We start from the raw sequence: 23761 nt of genomic DNA on the forward strand, positions 1-23761 counted from the left end.
TACGCCTCTACATCCTTACATTTGTCCGCTAGCCATTCCTGCTTAGCCTCTGTCAATATCATTTTTGAGACCTTTGTATTCCATTTTGCCTGCTTCATTTACTGCATTTTTATATTTTCTCCTTTCATCAATTAAATTCAATATTTCTTCTGTTACCCAAGGATTTCTACTAGCCCTCGTCTTTTTACCTACTTGATCCTATGCTGCCTTCACTACTTCATCCCTCAAAGTTGCCCATTCTTCTTCTACTATATTTCTTTCCCCCATTCCTGTCAATTGTTCCCTTATGCTCTCCCTGAAACTCTGTACAACCTCTGGTTCTTTCAGTTTATCCAGGTCCCATCTCCTTAAGTTCCCACCTTTTTGCAGTTTCTTCAGTTTTAATCTACAGGTCATAACCAATAGATTGTGGTCAGAGTCCACATCTGCCCCTGGAAATGTCTTACAATTTAAAACCTGGTTCCTAAATCTCTGTCTTACCATTATATAATCTATCTCCAGGCTTCTTCCACGTATACAACCTTCTATCATGATTCTTGAACCAAGTGTTAGCTATGATTAAGTTGTGCTCTGTGCAAAATTCTACCAGGCGGCTTCCTCTTTCATTTCTTAGCCCCAATCCATATTCACCTACTACGTTTCCTTCACTCCCTTTTTCCCACTACCAAATTCCAGACACCCATGACTATTAAATTTTCGTCTCCCTTCACTATCTGAATAATTTCTTATATTTCATCATACATTTCTTCATATAAACTTGTACTATTGTAGTAGGCGTGGGCTTCATGTCTATCTTGGCCACAATAATGCGTTCACTATGCTGTTTGCAGTAGCTTACCTGCACTCCTATTTTGTTATTCACTATTAAACCGACTCCTGCATTACCCCTATTTGATTTTGTATTTATAACCCTGTATTTGCCTGACCAAAAGTCTTGTTCCTCCTGCCAGCGAACTTCAGTAATTCCTACTACATCCAACTTTAACCTATCCATTTCCCTTTATAAATTTTCTAACCTACCTGCTCGATTAAGGGATCTGACATTCCATGCTCCGATCCGTAGAACGCCAGTTTTCTTTCTCCTGATAATGACGTCCTCCTGAGTAGTCCCCGCCCGGAGATCCGAATGGGGGACTATTTTACCTTCGGAATATTTTACCCAGGAGGACGCCATCATCATTTAACCATACAGTAAAGCTGCATGCCCTCGGGAAAAATTACGGCTGTAGTTTCCCCTTGCTTTCAGCCGCTCGCAGTACCAGCACAGCAAGGCCGTTTTGGTTAGTGTTACAAGGTCAGATCAGTCAATCATCCAGACTGTTGCCCCTGCAACTACTAAAAAGGCTGCTGCCCCTCTTCAGGAACCACATGTTTGTCTGGCCTCTCAACAGATACCCCTCCGTTGTGGTTGCACGGCCATCTGTATCGCTGAGGCATGCAAGCCTCCCCACCAATGGCAAGGTCCATGGTTCTTGGGGAGGGGGGGAATACACATTTAAACGGTAAAAAAAGAAAAATCCACCTTGAGAAAACTAAAAATACACAGGAAGACAGTACTTATACTTAGGATGTGAAATTCCAAGTACTGCCAATAGACAGCTTGAAGTAGAAAAAAACTGTAATTAGCTTTCAGAACTGTCACTTCCTTTACTCTTTGTCCAATATGTAGGAATTACCACCACTAAACCAGCTAAACACTGAATGCAAACAGAAGACCTATCCGTCTTGTGGATATCCGGTACTTTATTGCTGAGCGTACTGTACAGACTGACTCATGCTACAACACACAGGCCATTTGGATTTTCTTGAAATCGGAAAATGGGAACTTGCCTTCCGATATCTGTTTGCATCCCACCATCCTCCTGCAGTTATCCTCACTTCCCCCCCTCCTCCTCTCTCTCTCTCTCTCTCTCTCTCTCTCTCTCTCTCTGTGTGTGTGTGTGTGTGTGTGTGTGTGTGTGTGTGTGTGTGCGCGCCTTAACTTGCACTATTTTCTCAACTTTTCATTTCTCTCCCTCTTAATCCATATTTACTTCACACTCTTATCCTTCTATCTCTTCTAGGCTGAAGCTGCCATAGTGCTTATCACTATACTGTCTTTGACCTACTGCTCTGACATCTCCGCTTTCATCTTTGTCCCCCCTTAACGTCACAATATGTGGACCCCTCTCAACACCTGAGTGAGATGTCTCTCTCTCACACACACACACACACACACACACACACACCACTGGATTCTGGTCCAAGCTGCCAGAGATGGCGATCATGTGAGTGTGAGGTGCACTTGCTTGTATGAATGAGTGTGTGTGCGTTTCTCTTTCTTTTTCTCATGAAGGCTGTGGCTGAAAGCTAATGCATAAGTGTCTTTTAACTGTGCCTGTCGGCAACTTAATGTGTTGTCTTTAGGGTAAGTGGCAATCTATTTTTTCCCTGTATTGTTGCCTCACACTGTACTAAACATGAGTTTGGTTGAAGCATTGTTTGAATTTCCATCACAGTTTGGATTAAGCCTGTCTTAATCTTACTCTTGTAATGAAAAAAGCAAACAAACAAAAGAAAAAGATAGCTATTCGCTAGACGTAGCCTTCCAAGAGTAATATAAATGATTTTTACAGGTAAGTGTCAAGGAGGAGGCACCTCATAATAACACTGAGAAGGTTCCAGTATCGGACAGAAAGAGTTCTGTTAACTATGAGAGTGATCCTGAAATTCCGGTGAGTCTCACATCTCTCGTTTTATATGTAAATATAACATTGTACGCCACATTTTTTTTTAGCTTGTTCTCATAGCAAACCATTTGTTGCAGGCTCCTGGAACAGTGATAAGTGAAATTGCTCGCTGGCAGAGTGTCATCAATGAAACTGAACAACTCTGGATGAAAAATGCAGAGGCTGTAATGTCAGACAATTCCAACAATTTACATAAAATTGAAAATGTGAAAAATGATGGCAAAAGCAGAAGTATCAATACTAATAAAATTGAAATGAGACCAAAAATTGCAGAAATTTACCTTCAAGAGATTAGCAAAACAAAAACAAAAGAAGACCTGAATGGAAAAACTGTGAATAATGTTGAGACATATGAAGATGATATAAACAGTTTACGACAGAACAGGATTGTGAAAACTAAGGTTTCAAGTATGAATCGCCAGGAGAGCAGCAACACACACAGTACACAGAAAGATGTTGGAGAATCATACATACAAGAGATAAACAGCTTAAGACAAAATGGAGGAATTAAGAATAAAATTTCAAATATAAGTGTTTCAGACAATAATAATATTAATGGAACAAGAGGGCTTGATAACACTGTTGAAGTAAAACATAAAATTCATGAGACAGCAGGGACTTTTGTTCAACACAATGACAATACAAAACAGAATGGAAATGTTAAAATGAGAACAGGTGCTCATAATTATCAAATAAACAACAGCAGCAACCCAAAGGAAAATAAAGTGACATCTGAAACACCACAACAAACTATCCAAAATGGACACAGCAAACGAAATGTTAAACCAGTGCCAAAACCAAGAACAGAAGGAAACATTGATATAGTCCACTTGAAAACAAATATCAGTGAGACAGTTTCACATATTGAGATTGTGAACAAAAGTCCAGAAATAACTGTTAGCACAGCATCAGATAACAGTGAAAGCGACGTAAATAATACATTTAGACAAGCAATGAAAGAACGACATTTATGTTCATCATGTAAACAAGATACGATGTCGGTAACAAGTGAAGGCAGTATTAATTCATCAGATAGTGAAGTCTACAATCTCTTGCCATCAGTGAAACGATTAGCCAAACAGTTCCAAGGAATGCATGAGAGTGACTCATCAGCTTGTTCAGTCAAGGTAAGAACTGTTTCTTTCATTGTTTGTTGTATGTGCCAGAAATACAAAATCACTGTGAAGCATGATGGCAGTTCTGTAGAGAGAGAGAGAGAGAGAGAGAGAGAGAGAGAGAGAGAGGGAGAGAGGGAGGGTGTACACAGTGCGTGTGTGTGCATGAGAATAAATCTGTGAGATTTTCTCCAGTTCTTGTTTATGTGCCAATACACTACTCTATGGTTCTATAATACTTTCAATTATCTCTTGTTTTTGTGCCAATACACTGCTCTGTGCTTCTATAATATGTTGAGTTATCTTTCCTCATGCCAATACTGGTATGATTTTCCAGTACGTATTAACATCAGTCAGAAACAGAGTACTGGATGAGCACTGACTTTGAATGCTGAAAACATCGTATAAGGAAAAGTCTAAGAAAACTGGAGTACCTGCAAAAATGTTAAGAGAATCATAGTGAAAATTATGCGCAAGAGAATGATACTGAAACTTGTGTGCAAACCATTTGTTGGATCAACAATTTCAATGATTGCTTTATCATAATCTAGAAACTCTATAAAATGTGTTGACACATTGTAAGGTCATTAACTACTTTTGTATAGCCTTAGGCTAAAATTGCAAAATGTCTGGCACCAATTTCCTTCCTAATGAGGTAAAATCTACCGTACTATCTAAATTCATTTCCAACTCCATCATGCGTACTGAGAGGGATGCCTGGATGTCAGCAGTGTTAGGAGACGGATCACATACTTCAAAGATGGGAACATAAGCATCCATGATCAGCTCATAGTGATTGCTCTCAAAATGCCCGCTATGCAACAAGGAGAAAGTTGATGAATTCATTGAAAAAGACAAACTGTCATTGTCAGTGAAATCACAATAATACTTACAATAGGGCATATTCCGCTGTAGAAATAACTCAAAGCTTGGAATACTGAAAAGTTTGTGTCCAAAGACCACAAAGTTTAGAAATGAACCATCATCCAAAACTTTCTTCAGAGCTTCTGAAACTAAGTGAATAATTCCAGAATAAATTTTCACTCTGCAATGTACTGCACTGAACTGAAACTTCATTCTGAAACCAACCTTCAAGGTTGTGGCTAAGCCATGTCTCCACAGTATCCTTTCTTCCACGAATGATAGTCTCACTATTTATGCGAGAGAACTTCTGTCATGTTGCGAAGGTGGGAGATGGAGTACTGGCAAAAGTGGTGGATCATGTTTTGTGCTCAGATAGCTCAGCTGGTAGAGCACTTGCTCGCAAAAGGGAAAGGACCCAGATTCGGGTACTGGTCCAGCATACAGTTTTAATCTGCCAGGCAGTTTGACAAGAGTAAATTTTCTGAAGAATATTGCGGCAAGTTATGATAGCTAGTTGCATCATTATGACCCCAAAACAAAACACTAGAATACAGAAAAGAACCATTTGCAGCTACAATCAAAAAAGAAAGTGACGACAGTACAGTCTACTGGGAATATTATGAGCAACTTGTGGGTTACGGATAGTTCCACAATGGTCAATTTTCAAGAACCTGGGTGGACAGTTAATGCTGTCTGCTACATCGAGACACTTTTGAAACTCCTCCACACATTGCATGATAAATGCCTTGGGAAATCATTGTGATGCAAGTGCATAGGAGTCTGTGGCCACAGTCTGATAAAATGAAAGTTTTCTGGGCATAGATCTGCATCATGTTTACAATAACTGCCACTGGATGAATGAAACTGCTGTTCTGGCCATAGCTGCTGCCATGGCCTTCCCCTCAGTCTCAAACTGTGGCCGAAATATCGGATTTATTCGAGCCATGATAGTTAGTTTACAACATGACATGGCTCTACATCTAGAAAACGTTACGTTAAGAACATCCTGCAGCACAATAACATGTTGTCATGGTGGTGAAAATTAGGACACCCTCACCATAGTCCAACTGTTGAATAAAACAATAAGTTTACTGTTACCAGTCACTGTTTATATATTTCTGCAAGTGTTTCAAAGGTTTAAACCTCTGTCATCAGGTGGATTTACATGGCAGGTGAATGTTGTGTTACGACTTTGGATTAATACAATAAAAATACCTCCATAGAGGGATTTTTATTTTTATTGTATTTTACTTTCAAACTTATAATATTGTTCATCCTTTCAGTCAAAGACCTCCATAAAACTGCGAGTTATGGACTGAAATAGTGTCTTATTTTTATCTACAGGCCAGTGCCACAGGTTACTCCAAATTCGTAACACAACATGTACATGCCATATTAATTCATATAAATCCATCTGCTGATGGAGGTTTAAACATTCGAAAAATGTTGTGGAAACAAATTAACAGTTCTGGTAACAGTAAACTTACTGTATTGTTTCGTATCAGTAACAGTCACAGTAAAGCCTAACCAAAAATTGTGTTGATGATTATTGCTTTAGAACTGTCTAATCACAACTAAATAAAACAATTTTTTCTTGCCATACATGTTTCGTCTTTATTATTGGCAAGGCATCTTTAGCAGTAAACTTCGTAGATGCTGGCCTACGTGAGTTCTTTTTCCTGTTTATCTGTAGTTCTTCTGCTTTCTGACATATGAAATTTCAGCTTTAACAGCTTTAAGAAATGAATGTTTGTTTACTTGATATTACATACAACTGAGAAAGGCAGGATAAGAAATAGTTAATGATCTAATCAAAACATTTTCACAATGATTACCAGCATTTCAGTTCTGAGAAATAACAGCCACAAAACTAACACTTGGGGGCATCCAGTAAGTGCTTTGTCAGTATCTTTGGGCAGATGCTGGAGCAGAATTATATGCTGTGGGAATCTTAAGACCTATATAATTACAGGAAAATGTATGCAGAGAAATAGGGACTATATTGAAAAATTACAGAAAAGTCAGTAGATTAAAATGATGTTTATAGTTGGTCTAAAAAATAAAAATTATTGCTCATAATAGTGGGCTGCTCATAACTTTCAGTGTGACCCTCCCAATTGTTATTTTTTGTTCCATGCTTACTTTTATAACAGTGAAAGTTAGGTGGAAATTCCATACAAAAGAGATGAAAATATTGTATATAACCCATCTCTTTCATTTTTAGGGTCCAAGCCCTGTGCCGATGTGGAATCGAACAGATGGGAAGCTGAAGACAGCGTCAACTCCAGAGAGACTCACCCCAGATGCAACCCCTCCTATGGAGGGCCCAATGAGTGGAAGACACAACCTAAGCCCAAATCATGCAACGCGAGAGGTTAGCTACTTGCGTCACCATAAAGATGTTAAGGCAGTTCATAGAAAGTGAGAGTCATTTCAATAGACACTTGTGGTGCTGGAATGAACACTGCTGCTTTTTTCTTTTTTAATAAAGTTACACTTCTGTTGTCCTGCTTCAGCACCTTTTCCTCAAAAAACAGTACGAGGTTGTACAGAAGAAATTTTCTTGATGCTGCAAAACAGTTGCGTTTATATACCATAATAATATGCTTCTTTCACAGCTTCTCCAGACACAGAATACTGATACACTTGCTTCCCACGACACAAGACTGGTCCCGCTGCAAAAATAAATTTTCTACATGTAATCTATGTCATTTTGCACAGCAGCATGTGAAGCTATGTACAGTACTAGCAGGCACACTTATTACATATCACTGCCTCCCATGGACCTCATATAGCTATGTTCAATCAAACTTAAATTTCTTGCACACCACACACAACAGCAGACTGTATAAACTAATTTTTGTTCCTAAGTCTGCACGATGGATTCTTGCACAATTTTGAACTCTTTGAAAATAATGTTTTTTTTTTTTTATTTTAATTTTTTTTTAAGCTTGGAAATCGGATAATATATTGTTTCTAGCTATGAAGATGCGGTACCTTAATACAACACCCTAGACAGTGTAGCATCTAGGAATTCCAGATGATGATAACTGTAGCATAAATTTAAAAAATCTGAAATATTATATGTACAGTTACAAAGAGAGAGTGGTAGATAGATTCTTATCTTGAGGTGGTGAAATACCAAGCACTGTCAACAGACACATTTAAAAGTAGAAAAAACTCCACCTGGTATTTGGTAGTGTTAGTTCCTTGTTCCGGGAGAAAAGGAAGATAAATTGGGAAAGGTCACTCAGATACCTGTGTTGAGAAGTAACCAGCTCCTGTGAGGAGGATGAGGGGTGCCTTTATGCCTCACTGCATTGAAAATAAAATAAAATCAAAGCAGGAGAATGGTTGCACTATCTACCTCTAATACTGGTTCAAACAATAGAAAGTCCAGGTTGGACTATCAACAGTATTATGAAAAGGGTAGACTGCTTCTCACAGTAAATATGATACACTCATTTGTAGACAGACTCAATGAAAAGACTGTTACAGATTGAGCTTTTGGCCAAAGCCTTTTTCAGAAAAGTAAACACATTCACACAAGCAAGCACACTTCACACACTCATGACCACTGTCCCTGGCCTCTCTGACCAGAATACAGCTGTCATGGTGAATGAAAGCAGCAATCCAGAATGGGGCCAGGAAGGGGGAGGGATAGCAGGCTTGGCAGAGAGGAGATTGCTGTCTGATGGAGCGTTCAGGAACTAGATGGCAGAAGGACAAGGCTACCAGGCGCAGCATTGGAGGCTGTGGTGAAGGGGGCAGGGGAGCAGAGAAGGGGAGGAGACCGAGGTATATTTGGCAAAGAGCGGCACACAATTAGGGTGGGGGAATGTGAATTCGGATGAGATGATAGGAGAGATGGGGCAGAAATTTTTCAGTGGAAGGCGAGGGGGACAGTAGGGTACTGTAGGTTGCAGCTAGGATAATTTCAGGAGCAGAGAATATGTTGTAAGGGTAACTCCCATCTGCACAGTTCAAAAACGCTGGTGGTGGTTGGGATCCAGATGGCCTGGCTTGTGGAGCAGCCATTAAACTCAAGCTTACTATGTTCAGTTGCATATTGTGCCACAGATTGGTCCATTTTGCTCTTGGCCATAGTTTGATAGCTGACAGTAATCCTAGTGGGTAGCTAGTTGGTAATAAATAAGAATCTGTGCAATGATTACAGCAGAACTGGTATATGAGGTATATCACATAATGCTCATTCTCTAAGCTTATCCAGTCTCTCTTCCAAAGATACTCATTTATGAAAAATGATGTTTTTCACACACTTTATTACACAATCAGTTTCAGTCTCAAAATGACCCTCTTCAGTTGTCTACGTACAACATAAAGACCAAAGTGAAGCACACTGAGTAATTACAAAAACAGTCAAAATTTTGTAATCGTCATTCATAACCTATTTGCTACTTACCTTATGCCACCATAATCAGATTTATGACAAATCACAACTGCTACCAAGCATCATGTCAACACTCCAATGTGTTAATTCAGATATAAATCTGGAGCACATGGTAGATTTGTGCCAAAAAACTTGGCATAACTTGAAGCTGTAAATCATCACCTCATGAAAATAATACTCATTTATGTACCAATACACTTTCATATGAACCATACTGGTCTGTTACAATTTGGGTAGTGGATCTCTGATCTGTCCAATATCTGGCCATTGTACTTACTTGATACAGTTACTAAGTGGTGCAGCACACCTCTAGAACAGGTTGCATTAGTGTCTTGTATGCAGTTTAACACATGTACCAATCTTATCCAGAGTACTCCCAATGAATGTAAGCCTCCCATTCATCTTCTCTATTATTGGACTTGCACTTGGGTGCTTGATGGTTCAGATCCATGTTCAGCCATCCATATTTTAGTTTTCCTCCAGATTTTGGTTTTCTGTGATTTCTCTAAACTCCTACAGGCAAATAATGGGGTGGTTCCTTTGAAAAGGGCACAACCAATTTCCTTCCTTGTCCTTTCATAATCCAAGTTTGTGTTCTGTCTCTACTGATCTCACTGTCAACTGGACATTAAAGTTTAATCTTCCTTCCTTTCTTATCTGTTACTGATTTTATGTATTCATTCCATCTGACTTTGAATCACTTCATACCATTAGCGTAGACATTTTCACAATAAGACAAGCTACATAATTTAGCTACTAATGTAATCAAGTTCTCTTGGGTTAGTTTCCTGGTTTATGAGTATTACCCACACTGAGAAAGGATTTTCATTCAGTGCACCTAGTAGAAATATTGTTGAAGTCATTCTGGTAGCAAAAGAAATGCAGATACTTGCTACTTAAAATATTAACAAAGGAAATATTAAAAATCTATGACAGGAGATGGTTGGGAGGGGTAGTAAAGTAGACAGTGGCAACTGATTGAAAAGTGCATACAGGGTGGGAAAAATAAAATATTTATAAGCCTGACATGGAATTGGCCCGTTTTCATGAACAGGAGTACCGCCCATCACAGAAAATGCTTGCAACCATAACTTCAGTGCACTAATCGGTTGACCTGACATTGCACACACGTCTCTGTCCAAAATACTGTGTTATGACATTCAAGTGAGTGAGTGAGAGGAACAGAAGTGTTTAGTGACCAGTTGAATGCAACACAAAATAGTGCTCATGATAAAACCGTGTTTTTTTTTTGCATGTTCTGCAAAGCACAATTTGTGAAAAATGTCTCTGTGTGCAGAACTGTTCGTGCAAGAGCTTAAGACTGGAAGTGTTTTGGAAAAACATCCATAAATGTCTGCAATACAACCCTTAGTGGCAAAATGAGCTCTCTATGAATTAAAACCTTAACTAACCAAAAAGAGTTTGAACACAATAAAATGCTGTTAGAGTCTTACTGTAAGTATTTCCTGGGACAATTTTACTTGGCCCATCTTGCACTTTCTTTGAGTGACCTACCTACTACCAACTTCCTGCCCACCCATACTCTGGCCCCCTCCCCAGCCTATGTTTTTTGAATTTTGGATTTCTTATCAATTTCTATTCAGCTGACTACTCAATCTATGCCTTTGGTGCCTCTAAGTCAGTTGTTTTCACTCTTAATGAACTATTTCTTCACAAGAAATTCCTCCTATTGATTAAAATACTCTCCTCTCATAGTATTTCTCCCAAAAGCCTTGCACAAATAAGTATTGTACTTTGTGTGTATGTTGTTGGCTAACTGCTCTTCCTCTATGCTGAGTAATTAGTTAAGACCATTTGCAACATACCTACATAAAAGCATGTGGGTCACATTTCTGTATCCCCAGTGGATGAAACAGAATACAGTTCATTACAGTACCTGTAAGCTATGAGGCTGTGTTATTGGAGCCATGTAACTTGTTTCCCCTTGTTCAAGAAGCAAGAGCACTTCTCAGTAGTAATTGTGTACTTCAATAAACATAAAGCACACAATTTCCTTTGCCAGGTGCTTGATTGTGAATTGCAGGGTATTCATGTAAATGTCGATAGGCTATAACTGGAAAAGCAGCACTTCTTTTCAAAGCAGCTGTTTTCTGTGTTTAGAGTAAAGTGTTATTGTGTAACTACTTTAAGAATAAAATAAGTAAGCTGCTAGTACCTAGCCCGCTCAGCTAGCCCTGCAGTCCAATGCACTGCTTCCCGAGCGGAAAGGCGTGCCGGTTTGGCATGAATCTGCCCAGTGGATTAGTGTCGAGATCTGGTGTGCAGGCCAGCCTGTGATTGGTTTTGGGGGCGGTTTTCCATCTGCCCTCAGTGAATGCGAGCTGGTTCCCCTTATTCTGCCTCAGTTACACTATGTCAGTGATTGCTGCGGAAACACTGTCTCCATGTACACATACACCATAATTACTCTACCATGCAAACACTGGGGTTACACTCATCTGGAATGAGACATTTCTGGGGGCCGAACCGCACAATAATAACCCTAGGTTCGGAGTGGGGCAGTGGTGGGGTGAGTGGATTGCTGTAGCCTGTTATGGGGGCTGTGTACCACTGTGGGCTACGGCGGAGGCAAAGTCTCTCTGTCGTTTCTGGTCCCCAGTTAAATACATATGTACATACATACAAGCTAGTACCTATAATTGTCATAACATAAAGCAACCTTTACTGATAATTTATAGTTTTGTACAACACAGGAACAGTTTGCAGCAATGCTTCCCATTGATTAATTCAATATCTGTGAGGAGTTCTCTGTGTATTGAAATTGTGATGTGCAGATGAATATGTAACTGGGTCAAAAGTAAAATTAATGAAAGGGAACTATAAAATTCTGAGACAGTTCCGGAAGTTACTTACCTTGGCAGTGGTGAATGGCCAGAGGACTTTCAGACAATGGTAATGATTCCAATAGCAAAGAAACAAATATCTGATGGGTGGGTGGGTGGATTTAATATTGTTGAGTGCTAAACTGCTTGGCCATCAGCGCCATTTCACGTGAGCATGGTATGGGTGAATGAACAGTGCTCTTGTTAAAACAAAAAGGAAAGGCAATATAACAATAGCGACAGTAATAGAAAATGTCACAAATTGCAGGTAGTGCAAGACAGTTTGACTCTTTTCACATGTAGTAAAGTTAAGAACCGTTAATAACAGACTGGAAAAGGTAATGGAGGAGAATCTGGCTGAAGAGAACTTGCCTTTGAACAAAATACAGGAACAAGAGATACAGTAGGACTCTTGTAAATTTTGGGAGAGAAGTTTATTGAAAAGGGAAGAGAGCTATATATGTGTTTATATGTTTTATACATGAGAAAGGCATTTGATAATGTAGCTTGGGATAAGCTTGCAACTATAATGAAGGAAACGAGAGTTGACTGGAAAACAGGGAGAGTTATAAATTCATTATATTTGAACCAAAAAGTATCAGTGAGAGTGAGAGGAAAAGTACCAACTGGACAGAACTAGGAAAAGGACTAAGATAAAGCTTCTGTCTATCGCCAGCACTCTTGAGTCAGTGGTTAGAAAATATGACTGCCCACTGGATGACAAGGAGGCAAAAATTGGAGGAGGAGGAGGAGGAGGAGGAGGAGGAGGAAGAGGAAGAAGAAGAAGAAGAAGATTGTATTGTTTGAGGTTTGCAGGTGACATGGTCCTTGTAGTAACAGATGAAAAAGAATTACAGGATGTAGTAGATATCATCGAAGCTAAAGGAAAGATTTATGGAATGATAATCTGTACAAAGAAATCAAAAGTAATGGCAATAGGAGAAAATAAAATATTGCTGAATGGAGAAATATTAGAACGCGTGCAAAACTGTAAATACGTACAAAACATGGTAGAAACCGAATGGAAGAGCGGAACAGATATTAAAACCAGGAAAACAATGACAAAATGAGCATTTTGCAAGAAAAGGAGAATTTTCATGGACAAAGATTTGACAAAAAGTCCAATAAAATCTTTCGTATGGAGTGTCCTGTATGGTGTTAAAACATGGACATTGAGGAAGTAAGACAAAGCAAGACTAGAGGCTTTTGAGATGTGAATATGGTGGAGGATGTCAACAATAAGTTGCAGGGATAGAGTGAAAAATGGGAAGGTACTGAGAAGAGCGAAGACAAGAACTGGATGTAATAAAAAGAGGGAAAATAAACTTGATTAGACATATACTGAGCGGCCCTTTTGTCTTAGAGAAATACAAGGAAGGAAATAGGGGGCAAGGGAGAGAGAAAGGCAAAAGAAAATGAAGATTAGTCATTCAAAATACAGTCAACCGTTTATCCCCAAAAAGGAATGTGGCAGAAAATTTGTAGCTGTGTATTTTCCATCACTAAAAAAAATAGATGAATTACTGTCACAAAAATAATTTCTTGGTATATTGCCTCTCCCCCCCCCCTCCCCCACCCCCCCTACACACATATATATTTCAGATTATCAAATCAGCATCCAAGAACATGCAAATGTGTACAAGAACTTCCCATCCTGTGGAATCCGAATCCCTGCCAGTTCGAAAGAAACTTAGCCAATCCTATAAATTAAATGATTATCAAACTTCAAGGACTGAAAATTACCACTAGCTACATGACAAATATCAGTGTTCACTGTAAAGCTCCACAACAGGCACTAGTGTGTTGTAGACAGATTTCTTTTGTTACAGATGTAAGCAACTAATTTCTTTGACAAATACTAATGTAATCAGGTAAATACTAGACTTTCAATAGAAAATAAAGAATAGCTATTTAATATAACCGAAGCAGCAGTAGCAGCAGCTTTTCGCAAGGTACATTATCTGCTTTCCTTATAACTTGTTAGGTTAAATTTGTCTGGCATAAGCATAGATAGTATTAAGAATTAAAGTGATAGTTTGTTGTTGATAAGGTGTACAGATTGTGTTTCTATGATTTTTTTTAAATGTACATCTCAACTAGCTCCACATCCCTTAATTTCTTCTTCATGGTGGAATTTACAGTACATGATGAATGAATGAGAAGAAAAGAAAAGAATTTTATGTAATATAGGTTGATTAGATGGTAAGTAAATTATGGGAAGCTCTTCTGTTCTAACAACAATCAGTTTCTCCATTTTTGACAGTAGTAATTCTAATGTGTGCACTGATAAGACAAGCATATAAACTGATTGTGCAAATTTACATTTGTAGCATACTGCACTCCAAGTCTGGAAGAATTTTTTAATTCATACTTATACAACTGTGTTATTTTATCACAAGAGACTAGTCTTTGTCAAATTACCTAACAATGAAAATGAACATAGGTACACAGCCTGACAGCAAGGAGTATCTCCAGAGAATTTCGTGAAGGCCTCAAACGAAACTTGCCCGCGCAGATGGATCGAAACTTGTACACTCATGGACACGATTCGAGCCAGTCTCCACCGAGAAGCATTCAGAGGAACAGTGCGATTAGACAGGAGGATGACTCAACACCTGGATACACTTCAGATGACAGCAGCTTCCTCTCATCCTCACCTCCAAATGAACTGCAAGTGGAACAGAAGACTATATCAGTTTCAATGCCATCTCTTAACGAAAAGCCTAGGGCAAAGACTTTGCAATCTAGCATCGCATTTTGGGAGCAACTGCAACATAAATGAACATCAATACTGTGAAATCCACTCATCCTACTGACATTACAAAAGCTTATACGCTATGTTTCACAAACATATGGATTTACTGAGTACCATTACATATGGTATCTCTTCATATCTGAGATTATGACATACTTGTATAATCATAAATAAACTGTCCATCAGTATTACTTTTTCTTCGCCATGTATACTGATAGAAATTACACAGACCACTTAATTTTCCAATCACTTCACATTCTCTGTGTAATTAAATAAATGAGTGAAAAAGTGACCAGATGCTTTAAGCATAACTAGCCACTCATAAGGTTTCCTTTTATAGACAAATCTCTGTGAACTCTGAAAATCATATATTTTATTTCTGGATGATCTTTCATTATTTCACAGTGATACCCTATCATTCAAGACTGTTAATCAATGAAGTAGTATAGTTTGTAAGTGCCAAACAGATATTATTGTTTTATTTCTCAAAGATTCCAAAGATTATGTGCCTTTGTAAACAGGTGTATTAGTACACAACGTGTATATTATGTATATCATGTATTAATAATGTACTAAACAATCATATATGTACATATTTTGTAATGTTTCTAAATAAATGATATAAATTACAATAAAGACAAAATACAAGTAAAAGTTTTTATTTAATGATTCACAGAGAAAATACTTATGACAATTGGCAAGCCAGAACCTGATGTTGAATGTTTGGATTCCAATTATTAAAGACAATTTTTGAACCAGGCACAACACATGGTATAAAATGTAATATGCATTAGCTAAATAAGTAACTGTTAAGTATATTCACTGTAAAATTGGACTCCTCAATATATACTTACACATATAAGTGTTCAAATTATAATCTTAGAATGAAATTCCATAAAGTTACATGTGGTTGTGACTAATATGGTCTTCAATTGTTTGCGTCCCTCAGTTCTGAAACTAGTTGGACAAACAGAAATACATAAAAATTTACTGAAAAAATAAAAACAAAAGTTATCTGCTTTCAGCAGGCTTACCGCCACACTTCAATGTTGTATTAAAATTTCCCTAACCCTTCTGACATACTACCTTGCCACAGAAGAAATGAACCTATTTGCATTACTAAGGAACAGACTGTTGTAGTGTAATAGTATATGGCTGTTTCCAACCTTGAACTGGGTCCTTATTCCACAATAATTTTCTACAAAATTGATTGTGTCTGTGATTATGGTAGCCTAAGCAATTTCCTACATCCATAATCTTGTTTCTGTTGTATTCTGCCAGAAGCCAAAAGTGACAAGGTAAAAATAGAGTGAGAAACTACTTGGCATACCTATGGTTGTTCAGTTCAACATAAATAAAAGCCCCAGGTCAGCACAATCTATGGTGGCTTCGTTCAGCATAAACAAAAGTCGCAACAGCCCAACAGTTAGTTGCTTTAAAATTATAAACAAAATAAATAAAGAAAAATTTGTTTGTTTATTATTTGCAAGAACTGTTTGGTTTACAGGATTTTTGAAAGTTAATGTCCCACTATAATAGTTTAAGATGTTTCTTCACCATTAAAGCAAAAGATCTGTACTAAAAAAGTGCTCATAAGACTTAGTTACTGGCAACAATACAACAGAAGGAAAGGAAATAAAGGCTTGGATGATTAAGATATGCTAGATGGAACAGAGAAGAACAAAAATAAGATGAAACAAAAATGAATAAAAAGAAGAGTTAGAAAAAGCTAATGTTGTTTACTAGCATCACACATTTATCGTCTGTCTTCACTCCTAAGTGCTGAATCAGCACTGTATGAAAACTGTAGTTGAAAGTAGCATCCGAACTATTTTACTTCAAATTCAATGAAGAATGTTCATCAGAGAAACCTTAACTTCAGCAATGGCTCGTCAGTGAACAGCAGAGCCCTAGCTACTACTTCTTGCAATACTAAAGGTGCACACTGCAATTAATTATTTCGGGTCCTTCAATGCGCACTCAATGAGGACAACATAAAAGCAATGCTACGTCATACAGAGAAATACAGTTCACGGTACAGATCAAGAATGAATGATAACCAGGAGAGAAGAATGGGTTTTACAGATTCTAACCGTTATCTATTGCTGCTTCTATACAATAGTACCACTACACATTTTCTGTGCTAAAATAATTTACTTAAACTGCAAAACAAATTGTTATACCAGCCCCATTAGTCTCTTTCTAACTTAAATATACACTCAGCATAGATCAATTATCATTCCAACAATTTATTTATTAGTCACCACTTTGTTGAACTGACAAATGCCTTTTTTTGTGGTTTAGGAAGGGGAGTGAAGTATGTGTGACCCATTGTCAAAAGTACTATCACTGGAAATGAATCACTGTCTCAATAGAATTAAAAAAGCACAAAGAATCAGTTACAGTTTCCGTGAAGAAAACTTCATGTAATTTGTCAGAGGTGTCTTAGGAAAACAATGATTCATTGGCACTGTGCTGTTTCACTCTGCTGTTTTAAACAGATTTGCTAGGGGGATATGTACTGCTATATATCAGATAGTGAGATGCCTAAGAGACACACTCCAGATCAAAAAGGGAACGGTTTATTAACAAAACAACAGGAACTGGCAAAACAAAAAATTGTTCTCACAAAAATTAATACAAAACTCCCTCCATCTTCTATCAGGTGGGCCCCTGGAAAACAACAAAGGGAATTAAGATGATAGGTCATAGAGACATTCCTGACAAGGTAAGTCTTTCTGCTCCCGGGATTGGAATGACTCCTTACCCTCTCCCTTAAAACCCACATCCTTTCGTCTTTCCCTCTCCTTCCCTCTTTCCTGATGAAGCAACCGTTGGTTGCTTGAATTTTGTGTGTATGTTTGTGTTTGTAGAAGGAGTTGGCCACCAATAAATCCTTTAGGCTTCTCTTAAAGTGAATTTCATTGGTTGTTAAGCTTTTTATGGCTGCTGGTAAGTTATTGAAAATGTGTGTTCCTGAATAATGCACACCTTTTTGTACAAGACTAAGTGACTTTAAATCCTTATGAAGATTATTCTTATTTCTAGTACTGATTCAATGAATTGAGTTGTTGGTTTGAAAAAGTGATATATTTTTAATGACAAATTTCATTAAGGAATTAATATATTGGGAAGCAATAGTTAATATCCCTAGTTCCCTAAACAGGCTTCTGCAGGATGTTCTTGAGTTCACACCACATATAACTCTTACTGCACATTTTTGTGCCCAGAAAACTTCAGCTTGGCTTGATGAATTACCCCAAAAAATAATCCCATATGACATTATGGAATGAAAGTAAGCATAGTATGCCAGCTTTTTCATTTTTATATCCCCTATGTCTGACAAAATTCGTATTGCAAACAGAGATTTGTTGAGACGCTTCAGCAGTTCTGTGGTGCACTCCTCCCAGTTGAATTTATCATCTAGCTGTAATCCCAAGAATTTAACACTGTCCACTTCTTCTATCTTCTTGTCATCGTATGTTAGACATATACTCGTGGGACACCCCTTACAAGTTCTGAACTGCACGTAGTGTGTTTTTTCAAAGTTTAGTGACAAGGAATTAGCTAGGAACCAGTGATTAATGTCCACAAATATTTTATTAGCTGATCTTTCCAAGACTAGACTTGATTTGCTATTTATTGCAATGTTTCTATCATCAGCAAACAAAATGAACTTGGCGTCTGGTAATGTTACTGATGAAAGGTCATTGATATATACAAGAAAAAGTAAGGGCCCAAAATGGAACCTTGTGGGACCCCACATGTAATTAGTTCCCAGTTGGATGATGCCTGATAGCTTGATACTTGTCTCTTTCCTAATAACACCCTTTGTTTCCTACCAGAGATATAAGATTTGAATCATTTTGCAGCATTTCCTGTTACACTATAATATTCTAATTTACTTAAAAGGATATTGTGATTTACATAGTCAAATGCCTTTGACAGATCACAAAATATACCAGTTGTCTGCAATTTTTTGTCTAATGAACTAAGCACATTTTCACTGTAAGTGTAGATCAATATCAGAACCTTTTAGAAATCCAAACCATGACTTTGACAGTATGTTATTTGAGATAAGATGGTTATAAAGCAGACTGTACATTACTTTTTCTAAAATTTTTGAGAATGCTGGCAACAGTGAAATTGGACAGAAATTTGATGCTATTTCTTTATCTCCCTTCTCAAACAGTGGCTTAACTTCAGCATATTTCAACCATTGAGGAAATATTCCACTGATAAACGACTGGTTACACAGATAGCTTAATATGTTACTTAGCTCAGAATCACATTCTTTAATTAACTTTGTTGATATTTCATCATAACCACTAAATGTTTTTGATTTTAAAGATTTTATGATGGACATTATTTCTGTTGGGGTAGTGAGGGTCAAATTCATATTATGGAAGTTACTTGAAATGTCTGGTCTGAGGTATTCCATAGCAGCATCTATCGAACCTGACAACCCCATCTTTTCAGTAACAGTTATAAAATGTTTGTTAAAAAGTTCTGCAACACTATACACATCTGTCACCAATGTATCATTTACTCTTAATGCTATTTGTCCCTCTTCATGTCTGGTTCTACCGGTCTCCTCCTTCACTATATCCCATATTGTCTTTATTTTGTTATCTGATATGACTATCTTTTCCTTGTAATATATTTGCTTTGACGTTCGTATTACAGTCTTTAATATTTTGCAGTATTTCTTGTAATGTGCTATAGCATCAACATCGAAACTGTTTCGGATTGACAGATACAGTTTTCTTTTTGTTTTACAAGATACCCCTGTTCCTTGAGTAATCCATGGCTTCTTTGTAGACTTTGCTCTAACCTTGGTAAGTTTTAGGGGAAAACAGTGTTCGAATAAGGTAAGCACTTTATTAGCAAAAGTGTTATATTTTTCATTCATGCCACGAGCACTGTAAACATCAGTCCAGTGAATGTCTCTGAGGAGTGTCCTAAAATAATCAATTTTTGGCTTATTGATTACCCTCTTGAGCTCAGATTTAACAGATTTTATATCCTGTTCAGTGTTAACATTTAACAGAAGGAACTGCATGTCATGGTCTGAGAGGCCATTGACTAATGGTTTTGTAATATAATTTTGTTCATTGGACATTTCTATAAAGATATTATCAATGGCTGTTTGTGAGCAATTGGCTACCCTAGTGGGGAACTTTACACTGGGAATTATTCTGCTTGTTTACATACCTCTGTATTTGAATACGCATGCCTATACCAGTTTCTTCGGTGCTTCAGTGTATATGGAGACTGTTTTAAGTAATGTATCTGTTACCAAAGTGTAATACCAAACCTTTAGCAATGGAAACCTGCAGCAATCTCCTAAAATCTCATGATGAGAAATACAGAGGATGGGTGAACTTGGTTCCGAAGCGACCAGTAGCTCCTTGTTTGTGTTAACAACATGAACACGAGGAGTGACGAAAATTGGCAAAGTCGACATCTGCAGCTGGGAACATCACCGATGTGAATTGTACCCCCACTGGAGGCCGCAGGAACACTCTAGATGATACCCCGACATGAAGAAACTCTTAGGGGGATCTTACACCAAAAGGAAGAACCAGGGAAACGTGAATGAAGGTGGCTGTAGACGAGATACTGACAGAGTTATAGACAACACTTAAAGACAAGAGAGAGTCATCGGTTATACCTGCACCAATTAAGAACAAAATATGAGTCTTGGCTCTAGGACAGGTGAAACTTTATGGACAGAATGAAGAACTGTGAACAGAAAATGACTGGTTAAAGAGAGAACTAGCCACCGCAAAAGACCCTGATGCACTAGATCGCGTACAGTATCTGGAGGCCGAAATAGCAGACGTAAAAGCTGAAAATAATAAATTGCATACAGAAACCAAACCTCCTGCTCTGTCATTTGTGGTAGCCACCGCAACAGCTAATGTATGGAAACCAAAAAGCAAGGTAGAGGAAAGCAGTATATAGACTAAAGCAAAACAAACCAGCATACTGTTGTTCAAATATGGAAGTAACCAAAATACAAACACAATTAGACACATGATTACCAAGGTCTCAAATCCAAGAGACGACAAAATTGAGGTCAAAGTAATCAGAACAACAGTCAATAACGTAATTTTGGAAACAGAAACTCTGGAAGACAAAAGAAAAGTTATAGCAAAAACAGAAAACCTAAAACACATCAGGTGTGAAGAACTGCGCCAGTTGTGGCTGCTCTTGGCAGTTGTAACATTCCTACAACCTTACCGGATGATAACTTCTTGGAGGAACTGCACGAAATTAATCTTAGCAACCATATGTCTAAAGAACAATTCATAGAAGAGGTAACAATCAAATTCAAAACTGGTCCAAGGGGAAAACAAATGGGAAATAACATAATTGAAATTGGCCCAAGAGTTTACCAGAAATTATTACAAAGCTACAGAATTTGAATCCAGTTTGAATCACTTAGTATTAAAGAGTTTGTAGTGGTTCAGAAATGCTTCAACTGTTGGGGTATGGTCACCCAAAAGAACAGTGTGACAAAGAGCAAGTGTGCAGCAAATGTGCAAAGCCTGGTAATAAAACGGCTGACTGCAAAGAAGATATCACTATAGCCTGTATACCATGCAAACACCACAGCAGAACATGCAATTAAGCCAGTGGACCAGATTGCCCTACATACAGACAAATGTATGAGAGACCAATAGAAAGAACTGACTATGACTCACTATAAAATGTTTAATAATATAACAGAATATGAAACAGATGGAGCAACATCCCACCCTGCCATTACTGAGACAGTCCAGAACAGCTATAGGAGGAAATACAAGTCACCCACCACAAAAAGAAGAGGATGGATGTGCACAGTAGCCTGGAGACAACACTTAGGTCTACCACAAACAATAGACTTTTCCTTATGAGTAACTTCGTAGAAGAAAAATACTTTCGCATCACAGATTACGTTAATGATGCATGCACACAAAGAGCCATGGACTATTACTTAGCTAGGCAAATCAAATATGAACTCTTTCATGTGGGCAACATTCCGTTACTTAACACTGTTGAGAGCTGAGGAAGTAGATGATAGCGTAAATCAAGTAACACATAGCAATTTACACAAAATAGAGAGACAAAACAAAAGTAATATGCATTCAAGTCACACAAAGAATGACATATGATGCTGTAGTAGTACACACGCAACACATCCGCATAACAATGAGAAAGATCAAATGAGTCCAAGGAATACACAGACCAATAGCACACAATATGAAAATGCAGAAAACAAAAAAGAGTATGACATAACAAAATGTAATGTAACCTATCTCTTCGTAGACTAGAAAATAAAAGTATTTCCAGACAGTGCAAAGAATGGTAATACAGAAATATCCAGAAGTGGATAAAATATTTCTTCCAACCACTGAACAAACAGATAGAATGATACTCTGAAAGGCAAATCTCCTGACAGACCACCACATCTTAATCAAACTCCTGTGAGATGCATGCTCAAGAATGGGTAAAGGAATAGACTGGGAACAAATTTACAAGGATTTTGTAATGGCACATGGGCATGTTTACTATAACCCTAAGGAGACAGGACAAAATAGCTATGTCTACAAAAATATCCACCAACAACATGAGTAGTGCCTTAGTGGGGACTGAGCTAACTGAAACAATAAAGAACAAAGCAGCTGATGTAATCTGCCTATAGGAACCATAAATGCACAATGGAAAAATATCTGGCATTCCAAGGAAATAAATACATTGTAATCACAGGTTCCACAAACACCAAGGCAACAATTGTGGTGGCAAACACACAGATAACAGTCACACAAATTACACAGTTGAACATGGGACACTCAGTAACAATAGAAATCTCACTAGGTATGGAACACTGGGTAATCTCTTCCATGTATGCTCAGTACTCACTTGAAATAGAACCTTTCACAAATAAAATGAGGGGGAATAATACATTCACACGAGGCAGAAACTTATTGATACACACCGACATCAATGCATGCTCGACCCTCTGATATGCTGTCAGAATGAAAGCCAGAGGGCAGAATGCTGTACACACAATAAACGAATGTAACCTTTTCATACTGAATAGAGCACGACAACTACCGACCTTCTGTTGATATGTAGGTGGAACCAGTAACATTGACATTACTCTCAGAATAAAAAATCAGTCACACAAATTCTAAACTGGCATGTCCTACACAAAGTCACACACTGTGATCACAGTGTAAGTCACACATGCAGCAACAACTACTGACACAAACACACATACAACACAGCACCCGTGGTTGCTGCTACACAAAGCAATCTGGCAAACTCTGGGAGAGGAGATCAATAACTCATGCCTCTATACCACACACAGTAGTATCGATTTCAGAGTTTACACACTGATACATACATTACAAAAAGCCATGCCAGATGGAAAAGAAGGATGCAAATATGAAATCCAACAGTCCACAATGCTGATCAGATTCCGGAAAGACTTACGAGACAAAAGACGACACTATCAAAGGTCAAAAATGGGACGAGAATGAGAAATTAGACTTCAAATCTATCATGACACTAAAGACAGGTATAAAACTGAACTGAACAAGACAAGACAGGAGCACTAGGACAACTTTAGCTGGAAAATAATGTGTAGAGAAAACCGTACAAACTGCAGACTGTGAAAATCAAAACACCACTTGTACTGTTGACACTGAGACATCCAGATGGCTCTGCAGAATACCTTCTTCAAAAGCTTCTCCCGGATGCTGACCAAACGTTGGACCAACAACAACATGTCAGTCTCCGCCGACTAATTGAAATTAACTATGCTACTGACCAAGTAGTTATCCCTTTTGCTCAGGAGGAAGTTGCCCTGGCAGCTAACAAACTCAAACCCAAAAAAGCTCCAAGGCTTGATGGAACTGACCTAGAAATTGTCAGAAATGCAGAACCACACATCATACCACTTCTGACTGAATTACTGAATTATGCCTTACAACAACACTAGATACCCACAACAGGAAACCTGCAGATGCAGTAATCAATAAGAAGACTGAGGA

General features: G+C 38.0%; 1 protein-coding gene across 1 annotated transcript in view; it reads left to right on the top strand.

Annotated features, from left to right (window-relative positions):
• LOC126088294 (uncharacterized) overlaps positions 1–16169 on the top strand; it is a 242133-nt gene extending 225964 nt beyond the window's left edge. Inside the window, exons 18-21 of the mRNA XM_049906424.1 lie at positions 2616–2714; positions 2807–3856; positions 6933–7082; positions 14406–16169. Coding sequence (XP_049762381.1) covers positions 2616–2714; positions 2807–3856; positions 6933–7082; positions 14406–14744 — 1638 coding nt within the window. The 3' untranslated portion in view covers positions 14745–16169. The remainder of the gene's footprint in view (positions 1–2615; positions 2715–2806; positions 3857–6932; positions 7083–14405) is intronic.
• Positions 16170–23761: the final 7592 nt, after the last annotated feature.

This window comes from Schistocerca cancellata, chromosome 6, assembly GCF_023864275.1.
Source record: "Schistocerca cancellata isolate TAMUIC-IGC-003103 chromosome 6, iqSchCanc2.1, whole genome shotgun sequence".
NCBI classification, from domain to species: Eukaryota; Metazoa; Arthropoda; class Insecta; order Orthoptera; family Acrididae; genus Schistocerca; species Schistocerca cancellata.